Genomic DNA, 18,813 nt, shown 5'->3' on the forward strand with positions numbered 1-18,813 from the left:
GATAGATGCCTATCTGTATGTACCCGTATGTCTGTACCTATAGGTATATATATGCCTGCATATCTTTGCAGGCAGCCCTTACAACTCCACAGCGGCCCTCACCTCGGGCCCGAGCCCGGCGAGCCCTCACAGCTGGCTGCGGCCGGAGCCCGCGGCGCCTCGGAGCTCCAAGCCCCGCTGAGGGCGCTGCCCCCGTTCCAGACGGCTCCCATGCCGCCCGGTCACGTCGGGTCGGGCCGGGTCGGGTCGGGTGCGTTTGTTCGCGCGAGGGGAGGGAGGGCAAAGGGTCCCTCCCGCCTCTCCCGGCCCCAGCCGAGCTCTCCCTCCTTCCCCACTCCCCTCTCCTGCCCTCCCTCCGCCGGCTGGAGAGCCCCCTCGCTCGGGCTCGTCTCGTGTGGGAGGCAGCCCCCGAGCCCCGCTGCCCCCGCGGCTGCTCAAGAGGCTCGGAGGGACGCGGGGCCGGCGGGGGCCTCCGTCACATCGAGTGCAGGCTCGGCTCGAGGCCGGGCCGCGCCTCGGCGATAGAGAGCGAGCCCGGGGGTCCCCCCAGATCCCGGGCGCGCGTGGGAGAGAGCAGCTCCCTCCCTCCGGCCCTCCTTGCCCGGAGCACACGGCGGTACTTACAGGCCGGGGTGCCCGGGTGGGCGCTCTCTGGGCTGGGGCACCGGGAGCCAAGGTGGATCCCCCCCGCCCGGGCGCCACCCACCTGATGCTTTAGAGGCGCTCGGCAGCCGCCGCGGCCGGGCGGCGCGACCTGCCTCCTGCCCCGCTCCGGGGCCGCGGCCGCAGCAGGCGGGCGGGGCGCGGGGGAGGCGCTGCCCAGCGGGGCTGGGTGGCACACGCCAGGGCCGGGGCGGCGGGGAGGTTCAATGGGGGAAGCTCCCGGCGCGGCAGCGCCTGGTCAAGGACTATTGTTGGCTCCTGGGGGCTGTCGCTCCGCCCCCCGCTGTCTGTCGTAAACCTGGCGCCGGACTAAAATAAACCCGAGGTAAGAGAGCTCCGGGGCTCGCCTCCTTCCTCCTCCTCCTCCTCCTCCCGCCGCCGCCGCCGCCGCTCGGGCAGTGCGGACGGGCGGGCGCGGGGCTGGGCTGGGCTGGGCTGGGCTGGGCTGGGCGGCCGGGAGAGCCATGTCCCTCAGCCCCAAGCACACGACGCCCTTCTCCGTCTCCGACATCCTGAGCCCCATGGAGGAGACCTACAAGAAGTTCGGCCCCATGGAGGGCGCCGTGGGCTCGCCGCTGGGCGCCTACCGCCCGCCGCAGGGCGCTCAGGGGGGCATGCCCCAGCACGGCCACAACCCCGCCGCCTACCACATGGCCCCCCCCGGCGTCTCGCAGTTCCCCCCCGGAGCCATGGGCGGCTACTGCAACGGCAGCCTGGGCAACATGAGCGACCTGCCCGCCTACCCCGACAGCGTGCGCAGCAGCGCGGCCGCCGCCGGCTGGTACGGGGCCAACCCCGACCCGCGCTACTCCACCAGTGAGTCCCGGGCCGCGGGGGCAGGGGGTGCGGGGAGACACGGGGAAGGGGTGGGGGGTGGAGGGAAGGGTGGATGCAGGGGTAGGCAGAGGGATGGAGGGACGGATGGGTGGATGGACAGAGAGAGGGAGGGGTGGATGGATGGAGGGATAAGCCAAGGGATGGAGGGACAGAGGGATGGAGGGAAGGGTGGACGGAGGGGTAGGCAAAGGGATGGAGGGACAGAGAGGGAGCGGCGGGGGGAGGGCTGGCTGGACAGAGGGACGGATGGAGGAGGTGAGCGCGCCATTGTCCAGCACAGCTGCCCCCTGGGTGGACGGACGGCGGGGATGAGCGTGCGATCGTGCAGGGCACCTGCTCCCGGGGTGGCTGGGTGCGGGCATGGAGGGAGGGGCAGCGGCCCAGCTGGATGGGGGGCATGAGCGCAGCTGCCCCCGGGACGGCCGCGGACAGGGCGGCCGAGCGCGCTGGCCAGGGCTGCTGCAGCCGGCCCGGCTGCAAGGAGCGGGTGGGGGCGGCCGAGCCGGGCCGGGCCGGGCCGGGCCGGGGAGGGGGCTGCCCGGTGCGGGAGGCCGCGCCCCCTGAGCGCCCCCTGCCCCCGCCCCGCGCTGTGCTCAGTCTCCAGGTTCATGGCCCCGTCGGGCGGGATGAACGTGGCCGGCATGGGCGCGCTGACGGGCATCGCCGAGGCGGCCAAGTCCATGGCCCCGCTGCACGCGGCGCCGCGGCGCAAGCGGCGGGTGCTGTTCTCGCAGGCGCAGGTCTACGAGCTGGAGCGGCGCTTCAAGCAGCAGAAGTACCTGTCGGCGCCCGAGCGGGAGCACCTGGCCTCGCTCATCCACCTCACGCCCACGCAGGTGAAGATCTGGTTCCAGAACCACCGCTACAAGATGAAGCGGCAGGCCAAGGACAAGGTCACGCAGCAGCAGCTGCAGCAGCAACAGCAGCAGCAGCAGGACGGCGGGCTGTGCCAGCAGCAGTCGCCGCGCCGCGTGGCCGTGCCCGTGCTGGTGAAGGACGGCAAGCCGTGCCAGGCACCCGCGGGCGGCACGCCTGCCCCGTCGCAGCCCGCGCCGCCCAGCCAGGGGGGCTCCAGCGCCGCCCTGCCCGCCGCCGGCAGCGTGGCGCACCCGCCGCACCCGGGCCAGCCCGTGGGCGCCCTGAGCCAAGCCCCGGAGCTGGAGGAGATGTCGCCCAGCCCACCCGCCCTGCACGGCCAGGTGGGCGGCCTGGCGCCCATGGACACGGCCAGCGTAGACTACGGCAGCAGCATGGTCAGCGCCAACCTGCTCTATGGCAGGACGTGGTAACCCGCGGGGGAGAGGGGCCGGGCTGCCCCCTGCGCCCCCCGGCCCCGCCTCGGACAGCGCTCCTGCCCCCGTGCCCCTGGCATCTGGCGCGCTCCAACTCCTCCTCTTTGGTTTTGCTCTTTGGCTCCTCTGCCGACTTGAAGTGCACCCGCCTTCCCCTGCCACTGGCCTGGACTCGGTGCGGGTGTGAGCGCCTGCGTGGCTCTGTGTATGTGTGTGTGTGTGCGCGCCCTTCTCCGGACACGTCGGGGGAGTTGAACACCCGATCACAAGCCTCGCATGGTCCCCGGCCCCCACCTAAACAAACACACAAACAAACAAGACCAACAAGATCCATGGCTGCGGAGGCGACAGCCCAGTCTCTGCAAGGTGGGCTTGGAAAGGAGCTCCCCCAGGACCTGCTTTGAACTCAAGCCTGCTCCTTCCCCCCTCCTAGACCATCCGCTTAACCAAAATGAAACGAAAGGGACAGGCTCCGCACGCTCCCATGAAGAGAAGAAGATGATGATTTTTTTTAGGTTAGTTAAAGAAAAGAAAGTGAGAGAGAGAGAGGAAAAAAAGCGCTACTTGGTCGCTGTACATATATCTTATAAACCAATTGAAGGCGAACAATAAATCTTTTGAAGTGCAACTTATCTCGGCAGAATTAATTTTAGAAGGGTGCCCCTTAAGTGCAATTTCATCATTAGTTGATTGAAAGTAAATTGAATTGTAACTCAAGGTCGAGGAGCGCGGCGAAGACAGAGCCCGGCTGGCTGAGAACAGCTCTTGCCATTTGGGTGGCGGCAGAGGCACAATTAGATGGAGGAGAAGACCGGGCTCATACCAGTGGAGGAGATTTTTACAGAAGAGCTTTTGAACTTTGATGCTTGGATTGCAGATGAGAAAAAAAAACAAACAAACCCACGGTTTGGTTTGGTTTTTATTGTTGTTATGAATTATTCTGATTATGGTTTAGTCAATGCTTGTATGTCAGTGGACAAACCACCCGTGTAACAAGTGTGACCCATCACATCCTGCTACAGAGAGCGAGCTGCTTGGTTTCGACTCGACTGCAGTTGAACCGAGCTGAGAAATAAAAGGAGATGAGAACAATTCCCAGCCAGTGCTTTTTCCCTCGTCCCGGCTCCTGCCCGAAGCGCGAGAGGGTGGTAGCTTAGCGGGTCACCCCCTGCCCAGCCAAGAGCGAGGGGAAGTCAGCGGGGGAAAACCCCGCAAGGAGAAACTGCCAGGAGCCCAACCCCATTACAACCCAGCTAGGCGAAAGAGTTTTGGGCTGATTCAAAACCAAAAGAGCAGATGAAAGCCAGTGGTGCTGCTTCCTCCTGCCCCTCTCCCGCATCTAGAAAAAAATATATTTGCAAGGAACAAAGAACACAACCCCCAGCAGACTCCACCTCTGCCCGAAGAAGGGTGATAGTGCCCCAAAGCTTGCAAGGAACTATTTCCCCCCCAACTATTTAGTTGAGCTAATAAAAGAGATCGCATTTACCTCCTGTGCCATTTGCAAAGAAATACCTCCGAGCGGTTCCCCACGGTCGTTTGCCAGAAAAGCAAGTCGCTGTGACTCACAAAGTTGTGCTGCTTCATTGAGACTCTGTGTGAAAGAGGCGTTTTGCCACTTGATCTGCCCCTATTTTTCGTCCTAATCGGTCTTTAACTATCAATTCAGCGATCAGCAAATATATTTGGTCTCCCGGAGACCTGAGGGGAATTCGGCTTCTGAAAGTTGCGCTGCTCTATTTTGGGGTTGTAAAAAAAATTTTTTTTTTTCCTAATTGGAAACATTTCTTGGGCGCTGAAGACTTTAGTCTCACATGGCAGAACGATTTAATCCAACAAATCGTGAGCGGAGTGAGAGGTATTCAGAGAAACCCGATGAAAGCGTGCTGTTTTATGAATCTAAAGAAAAAGTGGAATATTTTGCGTAATACATGTTGAGAACAAACAAACACAAAGCTCTCAAGAGCCACAGCCCCAGCGGTTTTATAACCGAGTTGAAATGTCTCCCCTATCTGAACGGGAAGGTCCTAAAACCTGCTTAACTTTTTTATTTCTTTTGCAGAAATAATTTTAGTTTAACATTTGAAGTGGGATTTTTTTTTTTTTATCCCCTGCTTCCTTCACCCTCCGCGCCATTTGCATCTCATTTTCCAATTCAGAGATGTCCTGATCTTAATTTCCTTCTCAAATGATTTTACACCTGAAAAGATCGGATACTTTTTTTTCTGGAAGAGATTTGAAACAGAGAGGAATTCACTTTGTGGCTCAATAGCGATCATTGCAATGAGATGATGCTTGTTATTATTACGATCATTAATATTATTATTGTTATCATGATCATTATTACTATTATTCCTTTGACGGTCAAACAAAGGGGGGGAATCAAACTTTCTAAGGAACATTTAAATGGTAGGCCAGCATTACAAGAACGGTCTCGGGAAAGGAGTAGAACGATAACTGGAGTCCAAGGAAAACTTTTCAAAAAATAAAAGCGGTGAATGTGTGTAAATAGATTTCAAGACGACAGGCTTCTTCCTGCTTACCACGAAACACGGCGGGACACGACCTGGATCTGAGCTTAGTGCCCCAGGTCCGATCGGCCCGGACATTAGGCGCGTTCAAGATGCTGTTGGGGATCCTTTCTGCTACGGAGGGTCTCCTGATTAAAATGGCCGGGCTCCTAAAACAGCATTTGTAGCTCCAACTCTTGGTGCATTTCTAAACCGAGAAATAGGCAGGTGTGCGCGATGCACCCACATGCACACGCACGCGCACATGGACACCGATACATTTCGCAGCCTTATCGGGGTTTCTTGTTTTCTTTCCCCACTCTGTCTTACCCCGACCTGAGAGCGCTGCTCCCCGCGAGTCGCCGCGGGCCATAGAGCAGATGTAAAGGCCGGCTGGCACATTGCCGCGGGAAGTGTCAGGCCATCCCTGGAGCGGAGGCGGTGGCGGGCTGTTCCCAAACCCGGGGGCCGGGGGCATGAAGGCGGCCCCGCCCGCAGCTCTACGGCGTGAGGAAAAGCTGCGTCCCCAGGGGCTGGTGCGCAAAGGGGGACCTGCATGCGGCGGGGTGGGACGCAGGGCCGGAGCCGGGAGCTAATCCTGCTGCAAGGGTCGTACGGGGCAGGTGGGAGCTCGCGCGCGCTCCTCCGAGCCCGGCCGGCTCCCCGCTCCTTGACCCGCGGGCCCCTCGCTCCGGGCGCTTGGGCTGAGAGCGGCGGGACAAGCGCCCCGGCCGGGGCGGGACGGGGACGAGGCCAGGGAGAGGGGCTGGGCTGGGCTGGGCTAAGAAGTGCCCGGGCGGCTCCAGCCCCCGCCTTGGCTCGGCCGGCCCCGCTCCGGGCCAGGCTCCACTTGAGGCTGGAGCGGCTCCTGGGGAGCTTGAGCAAGCTCACAGGCAAAGGAGCTAGGATCCACCTCTGGCATGACCCAGCCCCGAAGTCTCACAGCGCCCAGCTCCCATGAGCGGGGAGAAAAAGTCTGCCCTACTACTCGTGTCAAAGCTCTCATCCTTATTAGGTTGAAGGCAGCGCTCCGGAGACGCCAGCTTAGTTTCCCCCGGTATTTTGCCAGCAGGAAAAAAAAATCCCAGCAAATTTTCCATGGGAAAGACCACACTTTGTTTGACACCACGGATTCCTACACGGAGGCTCTGGATTTACCTGGTAAATCCTGCTTGCACACGAACCAGGGCTGCTAGCACTGCCTGGCCAGGTCGAAAGGGTCTCAAGGCAGGCCAGGGGGCCGTGACAGCTTGCTCGGATCACTGACCCATGCAGCCAAACACCTCTCCCAAATCCTTGTTTAAACAGCTATAGTTTAGAGCTGCTGCCAGGAAGTTTAGTGCAGGAAATGTACTGCCCCTGCAGCTTTGGTACTTGGGCACCGTTATTGGCTTACCACACACCCTGACCCCTGTGTTAGTGTCATTGTAAGGACAGACTATATATGCACACTCAGGAAAGTCTTGTCCACCTAATAATTGGACCATTTTACCTTCTCATGTACGGCAGGCTTTCATCTCAAATTACTTATCTGATAGGTTTGCTTCACAGAAAGCGATTGCAATCTTCTAGAGGGAATGGAGGAGCTGTAATAGCCATGGATTGTGCGTGAGACAATACACAGGATAAACCAGATGTATTAATAAACACACAGCCAATTGTGTTGTCCCCCACCCCGCACAAGCAAGTGCAAGTCCTGACCATTACATTAGTTAAAGGAAGGCAAATCATGTATGAAGTCAACTTTCCCTTTGTAGATTTACTCTAAAACTTGAGGTTTGTGTTCACAAGCATTAAATCAAAGCATCCTGCATTTTTATTTTTAGATCTTATGTTAAAAGCACCCAAATGGGAAAGAACTGTCTTGAGAATAAATTTACAACGTGTATGTGAGAGAGAACACGCTTACTGCTGCTCTTATCCTGCTTGATAGCAAAATTAATTTTAAAACCAGCCAACAGTTGAATGTAATTTCTTACTCGTCACAGGTGCAATCTGATGGCCTTTACCAGCAAGACAACTCTTTGCATCACAAAGAAATATTCTGCTCCACCCTTAATGACTTGCAAATAATAGATCTATTTTCACGATTCCTTCCTCTCAAGGTTATGTTGATCTGGTCTTTTTCCTTGTTCTTGAGGATTAACATCTGTGCCCTTGAAGGAGGACACTGCTAAATTGCCTCTACCAGATGGTCCAGGAGAAACTATTTCTGGTAATCTTGTGTAAGACTTAATAAAACTATTTATAAAGGGAAAAAGGCTGTGTGTGTGTGCGCGCACACGCGCACGTGTATTTAAGAAAAAAATTAAAATGGGATACTTAAATGAAGAACACTATCAAAGTTAAAATATTGTTTATTTAACCAGACTTTCTGTAGTGGGAGCTGAAATCTTTCCTGGTTAAACCCTGAAAAGGTTAAGATTTTTTTTTAAGTCTCTTAGAAAAATATGAAAGCTTATATGGAATTAATTTCCAACTAATTAACAATGACCATGTGTGCATAATTTATTTACATAACATACATATTCTGGAGAAGAAAATGATAAACAAGTTAAATACAGCCCATGTTTTAATAAAAAACACTTTTAGGGCAGTCAAATATTTAGCATTTCAGCACACTAAATATAAAACCCTTTGAAAACATACTACTACTACTACTAATGATATGTAGTTGACCTTCAACTATTTAAGTGAACTTTTGTTTTAAATAACCCAAAGCACAAAAAGTGTTTTTCTGTAAGTTATACCTGTTATGGCATGAATAATATAAAAGGCACCAAAAAGAGGCAAGAACAAAGCACAAAAGGTTATAAAAGTTGAAATATTTTTACTTTGAAATCCAGAAATCAAACTGTTGTGAAACAAGTACATCAATGAAGTGTTCTTAAAAGGAATACCAACAAAAGCATATCATTAAAACATTTCATTTCCTAGACTGCCTGTTGTACCTATCCTCAGAGTTAACAACATCCAGCTTTTCTTATTCTTTAAAAAAATCAGTTTCTATTTTCAGACTTATGCTGTGAACTAAAGAATATCTGGATTTAAAATTCACAGACATAATTAAGCATATAATCACGTCATAAAACAGCAATACTCTTACTTCATCAAAATGTCTCACAGGCAAATTAGCAAATCTAGTTTACTTGTATTCTAAAGTACAGTGTTTTGAAGCAACATAACCCCCCGTCACTCTTTTCAGTAAGAAATGTACACAATTAAAACAAATATTGTAGTTTAAAAACTACTCAGACGTTTCTTAAACGTGTCTCATTTCCACAGCTACTGTAAAAACAGATTTTTATGATGGAAAACTTCAAGACTAATTCCAGTTGTATCTTCCAGCGGGAGGTGGTAATGGGTAGGGCCTCCCGGGGCCATATCCCTGTAAACAAACAAAAGCAAGCATTTATTTGCTGGATTAGTGACACTAAATAAGTTAGCCTAGCTTCAAGCTCCAAGCAAAAATGGAACAATGCATCCTTTACGCAGAAAGGTACCACAGAAAGAGCTAAACGTCTTCAAATGGTGTTTGCAGATGCTCTCCTGGATAGACACACTTCAGTTTATAGAAAGAGAGTGAGCTGGATACAACACTGGTCTCACCATTTTAAACATGTGCTGAAAAAGATGGAATAATCCTAAATAAGAAGCCAGTAAGTTAAAAGACAGCTCTAAGTAATTTATTTGAGCTGGAAATATAATGGCTTGGTATTCTCTTGTCAATAGTGCTGGAAGTTAGAAGCTTAAAAAGGGGTGGGGGGGGGAGGGGGCTACCAACAGGGTTTGAAAAGCAAATTTTGCATGTAAAAACAAAAAAACCCTAGGTTCTGTATTACACTTTAAGAGTTAAGTTTTTACCTTAGTTGCATTATCAATTTATCCATTTTTTCCACTTGATTTAAGTGCAACTTTTTGTATATTATAAATTGTAAGATGATCTTCTGCTACAACAAAATAGGAACTATTACTGATACAAATGGAAGGAATTTTCTCGTGAAGATGTACTTTTGTAATAGCGTTGGCTGGTTTTGCTCATTAGTGCAATTTCAGATTCTAGGCTGCATGATAAAAGTGCATGTCAACAGGCTGAGTATTGAGAGAAAAGTTCTCTTCCTGGAAGTGCTTACCATTTGGATACAAATTTGCACTGGGCACAGTTGTGATACCCTCTATGTCAAATGACTGGCTGTATGGGTACTTTAATGGGACAGTCAACTTTAAACTAATTTCAAATGATTCCAAGCAACTTTTCTTTGGGGTCTCTCTCAGGATTAGTGATTTGCCTCTACAATTTCATTTTTGTGTTGTTTGAGAAACTGTATAGCCAGCCAGTCTTTTCCTTTAGAGCAGAGGTGTTAAACATTCAGCCCTCAAGGCTGGATGCAGCTGCTCTATCCAGCCCACCAGGCTATACAAGTTGGCAATGGTTAGAAGGGGATGAGGTCTGCTGCAGAATCCTGGGCCCTCCGCAGCAAACGGGTAAGCAAGGGCTGTGCTAATACAGCCCTGCTTGCCTTACGACCATTGGCCTTGCTGTAGCTGCTCTGTGCCCAATCCAGCCTGTGACAAGCTTTGCAGTGTGGGGAACAGGATGAGTCTGACATTCCTGTCCTAGTGCAAGGTTTTCTCCAGACTCTTCCATGAGACCTTAGGAACAAGCAAAACTAAGCTGAGCTAGAAGAGGCAGCAGGCAAACAGATGAAAAAGGAATGGGTTGGCTTGAACATATCCTTCTGCCCCAAGCAGCCAAAGAACTTTTTCTAACATCACTCCCTATGCTTTTGAAGTAACACAGAAAAAAGTTCAGGACATGCTGATTTAAAGTGTTTTTTGGTTGTTTTTTTTAAAGTTAATTAAAAAAAAATACAAGTTGCCACATTCCTTTCAAAAGCAGTATAGCATGGCTTCTCTTGCTTTTCTGAAATATATCAATCTAGGAAGCTGATGCAGTTGCACAGGCATCATAATGTTTAATTCTTGCATTATTATAAGCTAGACGCTAAAAGCTCAGTAGATGAACAGTCCAACACTCTTTTTATTCAGAATTCTGGTACACTTGTAAGACACAGTGATAAATCTCTGCTACAACAGAGGTTTAGAACAGCTTTAATGCATTTCCTCTGTTACTATAAGGGGTTCAACAGTGTGTTTATTAACCCCTTCAGGCTATGCCCTGCTTACAAGTAAGAAGTTCAGCATGAGTACCTGCACCATTTCCATTTTAATCCTCTCAAGTCTTCATAGCTTAGTGTTACCAAATTTCAGGTACTGTTTTGCACTTCTACAACTCTAGGGTGTCTTAGTCTTACAAAAGTATTTAGCAGTCTGAAGGCAATAATCTTAACTAGACGTTCACTACGTAAATCATTAAAATTGGAAATACAAACCTTTTTAAAAAGCAGCTTAATCCCCCTGCCCCCCCCCCAAATCTTTATGTCAATTTCCCTCCTGTATTTTTAAGAAAGCAGGTTGTTTTCATGGCTAGAAATCAGTCCCCCCCTCACATATTTCACATTCAAACCTTAACAGGAATTCTGTCACCCCTAAGATTTATCTTATACCAGGTTGGAAAGTAAAGTTAAGTCCTGGACTAGTTCAATCCATCCTACTGATTTTTGAAATGTTATAATCAACACCCCCCAGCCCCCCTCCATATATGAAGAAATGTAGAAGTTTGTCCCTGAGTACACAAATAGTTTTATGAGATGCACCATCTTCATTCACTCCTGCGTACCTTTAATATTTTGTGCACCTTGACATTAAATACATAGTCAACACTGGCTGCATCTACACAAGATGCTTACTATGCAGCAGCCCGTTACTACTGTGCAGTAAGTGTCACTAGGCAACTGTGCCAGGATGCTACTGCACATTAACACCGATCACTGCGCAGTCATTTAGTATCTGCATAACTAAGTACTAAATGACTGCCCAGTAACAACTGCAGAGTCAGCATCTCATTAGATGTGGCCACTAAATGATATGGGATTGAGTAGCAAATGTGCTGATGACACCAAGTAGGGTGAAACTGCAGCACTCCAGAAGGCAGGGCTAGGATCCAGAATTACATGGATAGACTGTGCAAATATTCCACAACCAATCCAATGAGATTCAACAAGGACGAGCACAAAAGGTCTGCACTAGGGATGGAATAATTGAATGCACAGATACAGATTTGGGAATGACTGCCCAGGCGGCAGTACTGCAGAGAAAGACCTTGGGATTACAGTGGACCATAAGATGAACAGGAGCCAACAGTGCTCTTTTTGCTGAATAAGCTAACAGCATACTGGGTTGTATTAACATGAACGTCACTTATGAATCAAGGGAAGTGATTCTTCCACTCTATTCAGCACTCATGGGGCCCACACATGGAATAGTGTTCCCACACTTCAAGAAGGATGTGCACAATTTAGAAAGAGTCCAACACAGAACAACAATAATGATTAGGGAACCAAGAGGCAAGATTTATATGAGGAAAGTCTATATAACCCTAGTTTTTCAGCCTGAGAAATTGAAGACTGAGGGGGGGATTTGATAACAGTGTTCAAGTACCTGAAGTTTGATTAAAGAGAGGGTGGAGATGGGTTTTTGTCTGTGGCTGTAGGGGACAGGACTAGAAGCAATGGCCTCAAACTGCAGCAGAGGAAATTTAAGTTGGGGATCAAAAGGAACTTTCTATGACGGTGGTCAAGCACTGGAACAGGCGACTTACAGAAACTGTAGATTTTCCATACTTGGAAGTTTTCATGAGCATATTAGACAAGATACTTGGCTGGGGCCTTGAGCAGGGAGCTGGACTAGATGACCTTATGAGGTCCCTTCCAGCCCTACTTTCCTATGATCCCACTGCGATTTTCCCTTTTGCAAAGAGATCCAATTGCTCTGGGACAAGGGAGCAGTTTGCATTGAAGATACTCTGCATGCAAGCTCCAGTTTGGGAGACCTATTTGAATGTCCCTCCCTGAGCCCTGACTGCATGAAAACATCTAATTAATTTATCCTCATCATCACAACAGCTCATTAGCTGCTGACAGACCTTAAAAGAAACACAAACAAAACACAAAACAGTGCTTTATCAGAAGAGGAAACCCATTAGTTTGACCAAGCTCCCCAGTGTCTGTATAGATTGGGCATTTCAGCAGGGGGCTTTGGCTTTTTTTATCTGAAGTTGATTCAATCAGCTATTAGATAAAAAAGCCAAAAAGCCCTGCCGAAATGCCCAATCTATACAGACTTTGGGTGAGTCAGGTGTAACTAATGTGATGATTCTTCTGGGCATGCACTGTGCTTGGTGTGGGGATGCGCCAAGCTTAAAGTAAAGCGCCCCTTTTTTTTCCCCCCAAGTCTGTAGGCAGCCATTATGAATTTAAATCCATTTGCATCTATTCTTTAGTTTCACAACTCTGGTGAACACATTTTATATAATCCCATGAGAGATTTTGCAAACTTCATTCTGTCCTTAATCTGCTAATACACACCTCTTAGTCAAATTTAGCCACTATGTTTAAGGACTGTGGTGTTGTTTAAGAGGTTTCAAACACCACCATATTTCAAATATGGGTTAAGCAGTTTAATTACTTGGCTAGAATTCTAACCCTAAGCTAGAACTCTTTCTTCAAATAAAACTACTCAACTTGGTTCAGTCACAGGTAAGTACAATTTGGTTTGACTACAGCTGAGTTTCAACTGCTGTAGGCATGCTTGTTACACTATTAAGGGACCAACCATGATGTTCCTTCTCTCTTTTATTGCCTCCAAACCATAGAAGCAGCCTGAGCTAAAGTCTTAACCAACCGAGTCTTTACAAGCTTTCTCTGAACTGAAGATATTTTAACAAATTCCCCATTGCTAAAATGGGCTAAATGAACAGGAGCTGAAGAGTAACTGGCTACAGATGTTTCCTGCATCATCCTGTAACCTTGCAGCTCCAATAGATGAAAATCTATTGGAGTTGGCAGCTGGCAGGCTCTCCCTCCTGGGCTCTTAACATCATGTACATTTAATTCAGCCGAACCAGCCTTAGCAATGGTGGAAATTTTTTCAGAAAAATTCCCCTAAAGGAGACAAGGCTTCTTTATCATGATCACAAATGGGCTGACATTGCGTATGAAACGGCTTTTTTTTTTTTTTTTTTAAAAGAGTGACATTTTAAAACGGAGACATCCAGATGGAAAAATAAGTAACTTGCATATGGCTAGCAGAGGCTCTCAAAAATACATTGTGCTGGTACATGGCATTTGATATATGAACTGCTTTAAACAGTCACTTATAAATTCAACTGTAGTTATACCCAGAACATACAGGCAAGAATGAGCTGTCACAAAAGAAACATGAAAAGAAGTGGATTGGAAGCCACAGTGGGACATTTATAGTAGAAAACACCATGTCATAACTGTAAAGTGTTCTATGTAGGCTTGTGGATTAACACAAGATAAACTATATTTAAAAATAAGTTTTCAGAACCAATGCATGAGTTTCGTCATTAGACACTGAAAGGTATTTTAGATGCCATACTGGATAATCAGCTCCAGAACATTATCAGGATCACAATTGTTTGTCTGCTTTTAAAAAAAATTAAATTTAAAAACACACATTTCTAAAGAAGGAAATCATATAAAGATTAGAAAATTAACCCACGTATTACTATATTTTCAAGTATACAACATGCACCTTATGTGGGGCAAAAACAGCTGCTGGAATATGCAGTGTGGATTCTATATGAGACATGATAAGAGCAAAACAATGAGCAGGCTCAGCTTCCTAGCTGCTGCTACTTGGTTAGTTACTACAAGGCAAGATTTTTTTCCCTTGTTCTGCCTTTCAAAAACAAAGGTGCATATTTTATTCCAGGGCATGCTGAATGCAAGAAAGTATGTTAGACTACTATCAGTAATTCTCATTCTTGGGTGCTAGCTGCAAGCAAAGCCAAACTCCATGGAAATGAGGCAGAGGCAAGCCTTTTTATTTTTAACAGAGCACAACTTGGTTTCCATGTGAAGTCTTACGACACAGCTCTGGTGTCCACGGGCTTAGACTTTCCCTTCCCTGTTACTCTAGCTGCTGGCTGGGAATCTTCTTGCCTCAAGTCTATGAGCATCAGGAATGCACTACAAGCAGTGTAATATTTATCATCACCATTTCTGTACCCAAACTTTTCAGTACTGCTATGCACACCTTGATGTGTTATTTATTGGAAGGGTGGAGGAGTACAGGAGGGCTTAAGAAGGATTGCAATTGATGTTTTAGGTCTGCAGTGATTGCTGATTGTGGGGTTTATTTCATTTTTTTTTAAACAGTGATGGCAAGGCCATATATAGCTTAGAAAGGGGCTACTTGCTTATTTAAACCAAACAAGTAAATAAATGGTATATGCACCTGTATATTTATAATCATTTTTGGCTTTTATATAGGCTAACATGTAAATTGCCTTCCATCCAAGACAGTGGGAACCAACCATATTGGCAGGGATACCATAAATTAGCTCTGTACCCTCCCTGAGTGCCATACCAATCCTCTTGTACTGCCTGCTTTGCCTGCTGCTCCCTACCCTGTGCTCCCCGACTGATCCGCTGCTCTATCTGCCCTTGTGCTGCCTGTCCCCTCCTTGATCTGATGCCTGCCACACAGAGGCTGTCCATTCCACTTGTTGCACCCAGGCTGCTGGTTGGCCATCCCTGATCTAAGTCAAATTAGTATTTCATGTCTGAGAAAAGACACACAAAGTCTGACTGTGGAAACTTTAAACGTGGAATTTGTATAATGTTTTTAATTCACTCATAACGACATGTTAGATTCAACTCCCTCAAATGTCTCACTTTTATTGTATTTAAAAATAAGACTTTCTACCTGGAAGAAATATTCATGCTAAAGCTAGAGCTACACTGCAATACTAAATACTATGACAGTATGTGTCAGGCACATACAAACTAGCTTTAAAAACAAGGGCAGTAAAGAGATGGTGGAATGGGCTTCAGTCACCAGAGTGAGTCAAAGCAAGGGTATCTGGTGAGTCTGTGCTGAACTCCACACCCCTGTACCTCTCTGGTACTGGAACCCAAGCTAATTTGGGTATGGCTAGCTGGGCTGTACTTCACACCTCCTCAATGCAGTGCAGGCAGGTTTATGCTTCATCTTTTAAAAACATAAATGATTTGGGAGAAAAGAGTATACAAATCTTTACCTGTCTTCCCCTATCCATCCGATCCTCAGGTCTCTGTGGGTAATTCATTGGTCCACCTACTCCTTGATACTGATTTTGTTGGAATGCTGCATTTTGGGATTGTACCATGCGGTTCCACGCTAGAAGAGGAGCAGCCCCAGAACTCCTGTGCAAAGAACAGATGGATTACAGCATGTTATTCACATACATATAACATAGTATATTATCATATTCATATTATGTACAGGGTTTCCTATTGCATAGCCTAAGCTTTTAGATGCCAGTAAAGCTATTTGATTGGCTTCAGATTTACTGCACAATCCCACTGTATTTTCTGCACAGCCATATTAAATATGCAAGAGTTCAGTGCCTCTCAGATATAAATTTGTTTCACACTGGACAAGGAAAGAAAAGGTTTGCAGTTTTTCTAACTTTTAGAAGGTATTTATGCCCTGGTTCCTTCTCTGTAGTTTGTGCCAGAGTGAAAAGAAACATTCTTCTAAAAATGAGTTTCAAATTCAATTCTACTAGTAAGAGATTTTTTCAGAAGCCCCGAAAGGATTTTTTTCAACTTGAATTTAAGGCAGGTTTGCCAGCTTGTTTGCAGTGACCTCAAATGTATATTTAAAACACAGTATTACCAACTTAGCTAAATGTAATACACTATCCAAAGAGTAAACATGTGCAGCACGGGAGAATGAGGCTTTATTTTCTAAATGTCCGGACTCTTTCTGTGAGTCCATTCTTTCTAGTTAATTGCAGGTTGCAAATGAATTCTTACTGTGGAGTATTTTGAATCTAGGGTAGGGGCCTTCGCTGTTTTTTCCCATCCATTATTCTGCTCAATATGTCAGAAGGTCTGATCGGGAAGAAACCTTTTCAAGTTCTATTGATGCAGTTTTCAATTGACCATGGTGACCTAGCAACATAACCACTAATTGGCTTGGACTGACTGACATTTGGTGTACAGTTTATATGGGAACACAAATTCAACATCTATTATAACCTAGTTTGTCATCCTAGATTACTAGCAGGAAGAAATGTTTTAATTGCCTTCAAGTACCCATTCTACCATTACAATTATAAAGCAACAGGTATAATACATAAAATCATTGTTTGATTAAAAATATTTAGAAAAATGATACAGCCATGATATAGTTCCCCAAAGCTAAGCACTGCTCAGGATATAAATTCTCCATTCTCTGGGACTACTCAAAATCCACCTATTTTCTGCAGAAAATTTGTCACAGTGTCATGGGAAGGAAAGGGAAAAAATATTAATTACAGAATTAGATATTACTGAACAAGTTTCATATAAAGAAACCTACCTCCTTAAATCTGGTTCGGAAGATGTGTATTAGTTAGCTTAAATAGCTGAAATTCGTTTTCTTGAAATGTAACATCCAAGGAAAATTTTAAAATACCTAAATATTATTTGGACAATAGGTGTGTTTGTACGTTATTTAATAAACAGTCACTGCACCCTTTTAATTTTACATTACTTACAGAGAGACTGACTTCAATACCACTTCCCTCGTCTTTAGAGACAGGTTTCATTTGATTAAGGAGACAGAGTGATGGGAGTTCTACTGAGGTTGATGAAGTTGTTGCGAGGCTAAATTTGAGTCTTCTTTCCCCCCCCAAAACGAGCACTCAAGGTTTTAAAAAGGCGATCACTTTCTCTTTCTTGAAGTTCATACCAAGCACCCTACATGTAGCCACCTGTACAAAAGCTGGCAAGCAAGACTGGGAGTTACTGAGGGGTGGGCTGGGAGGGTGTGGGGTGGGAGGGAAGAGGAGAGGAAATGTTTTAATGAGAATGTCCCTGACAGGAATGGAGAGAAGGTCTGCATAATGATAGTGTACTGGATTTGGCAAGCTGTTTCAGAAAGCCCAATTGGCAAATATAACAAAATGGGAAAAAGTACATATTTAAAGACTGCTTTCATGTTTAAATTCCTATTCCCATTCATTTCAGGTTTCCACTGTAAAAGCAAAGCATTATGACTGCTTTGTCTTGTCAGATTTTAAGGACAGCCGTAATGTTCAAAACAAAAGCAATAAGAACTCTTGCCATCCACTGAGATGAAAGAACTAGGTTCCTATTGGAAAGCAAGAGTCTTTCATGCTGGTGCACAGTTGGCACTTACAATATGCAAAATGTACTTACTGAAACCAAACCAAACATTGCACAAAAGAAAACATTAATTACTGCTGAATTGTATTCTTTTTGCTGATTTTCCATCTCATGCAGCTGACTATGAATACACAAAATGTTATCTGAATTATGTATTAGAGCAAAACTGTAACTACTTGAACAAAAAAATCAATGGATGTTTGTGTGCTTAAACCTGGAAAATTCAAGATCACACAGCAATGCAAACAAGACACTCATTTATCTTGCCTGAATACATGCGCTCTAACATTTTTATTTCATTTTTCTGGGAACCTACTTTTATCTTTAGGTAGACTTAAAGTATATCCTTTTCTGTCACAGATCCACCATTGTGATGGACAGGGTAAACTGCATTAAATTATTCAGAACATCAGTGTAACATCAATTCTGGACTTTCATTACCAAGCAGAACGAACAATTTCATTTCTGTGAATTAATATGAAGCCCCTTTGCATATAAAGATGATATGGGCTGAAAATTCTGCAAGGTTTCTATCATCAATCAAAGTTTTAAAAGCAAAATTTTCATTCAAGATCACTGCTGCAATTCTATGCAAATACAAAGGGATGAGGGTTAAGTTACTACTTTGTAACTAAAGGTGGCCCAGAATGAAAAGTGAAGTGAAGTGAAGTGAAGTTGTTCAGGAAGGAGTACAATAATAATCACCACTTTAGGCATTTATGCCCTCAGGCTGCTTTCCCAATTAAACAGTCAACATGTTGGTTTTTAAAAGCAGCCATTATAACCGTGCAGTAACTATTCACAAGGATTTTTGCGATTCACCATGACTGCACACAGGATAAGAGTTAAAAATATTTTTATATTATGCAAAGGTACACCCATTTCAGTAGTATCACTTTTCTTAATCTATGTGTTAGGATACAGTGACAACCTACTGTTACTATTCCATGTTTCAGAAGTCAGTTGATTTCTGATTTCTGCTGTTTTCAAGCTACTGTAGAAATAAAATGTACACTTAGCTATTAAGCCTCAGTTAAATTCAGTAAGTTAAACACTTACAGGGCATTTAGTATCTTCATAATGCTGTATAAGTACCCTAATACTAAAAGCAAAAAAAAAAAACAGTCTTCCTTTCTGCCCTTAATTCACTAAATTACGTACCATATTGTAGAGGTACTCTAATACTAAGAGCAAGAAAACTGAGCC

General features: G+C 46.4%; 2 protein-coding genes across 4 annotated transcripts in view; one reads left to right on the top strand and one right to left on the bottom strand.

Annotated features, from left to right (window-relative positions):
• Positions 1 to 1,127: 1,127 nt before the first annotated feature.
• Positions 1,128 to 2,832, top strand: NKX2-4 (NK2 homeobox 4). The gene is made up of 2 exons (XM_059726260.1): positions 1,128 to 1,479; positions 2,098 to 2,832. The coding sequence occupies exons 1-2, from the start codon at positions 1,128 to 1,130 to the stop codon at positions 2,787 to 2,789; spliced, it is 1,044 nt and encodes a 347-aa protein (XP_059582243.1). The 3' UTR covers positions 2,790 to 2,832.
• Positions 2,833 to 8,107: 5,275 nt separating this feature from the next.
• The window catches only part of XRN2 (5'-3' exoribonuclease 2), a 103,489-nt gene continuing 92,783 nt past the window's right edge, over positions 8,108 to 18,813 (bottom strand). For all 3 annotated transcript variants that reach the window (XM_059720246.1, XM_019491018.2, XM_006277350.4), the window contains 2 exons: positions 15,492 to 15,636; positions 8,108 to 8,690 (listed from right to left, as the gene is read on the bottom strand). In XM_059720246.1, coding sequence (XP_059576229.1) covers positions 8,628 to 8,690; positions 15,492 to 15,636 — 208 coding nt within the window. In that variant the 3' untranslated portion in view covers positions 8,108 to 8,627. The remainder of the gene's footprint in view (positions 8,691 to 15,491; positions 15,637 to 18,813) is intronic.

Source organism: Alligator mississippiensis, chromosome 1 (assembly GCF_030867095.1).
Source record: "Alligator mississippiensis isolate rAllMis1 chromosome 1, rAllMis1, whole genome shotgun sequence".
Taxonomy (NCBI): Eukaryota; Metazoa; Chordata; order Crocodylia; family Alligatoridae; genus Alligator; species Alligator mississippiensis.

Bases quoted from the DNA above. Each gene is read 5' to 3' on its own strand.
- NKX2-4 (XM_059726260.1), top strand. From the start codon at position 1,128: ATGTCCCTCAGCCCCAAGCACACGACGCCCTTCTCCGTCTCCGACATC. The intron at 1,480-2,097 runs GTGAGTCCCGGG...CGCTGTGCTCAG, and splicing joins CGACCCGCGCTACTCCACCA to TCTCCAGGTTCATGGCCCCG.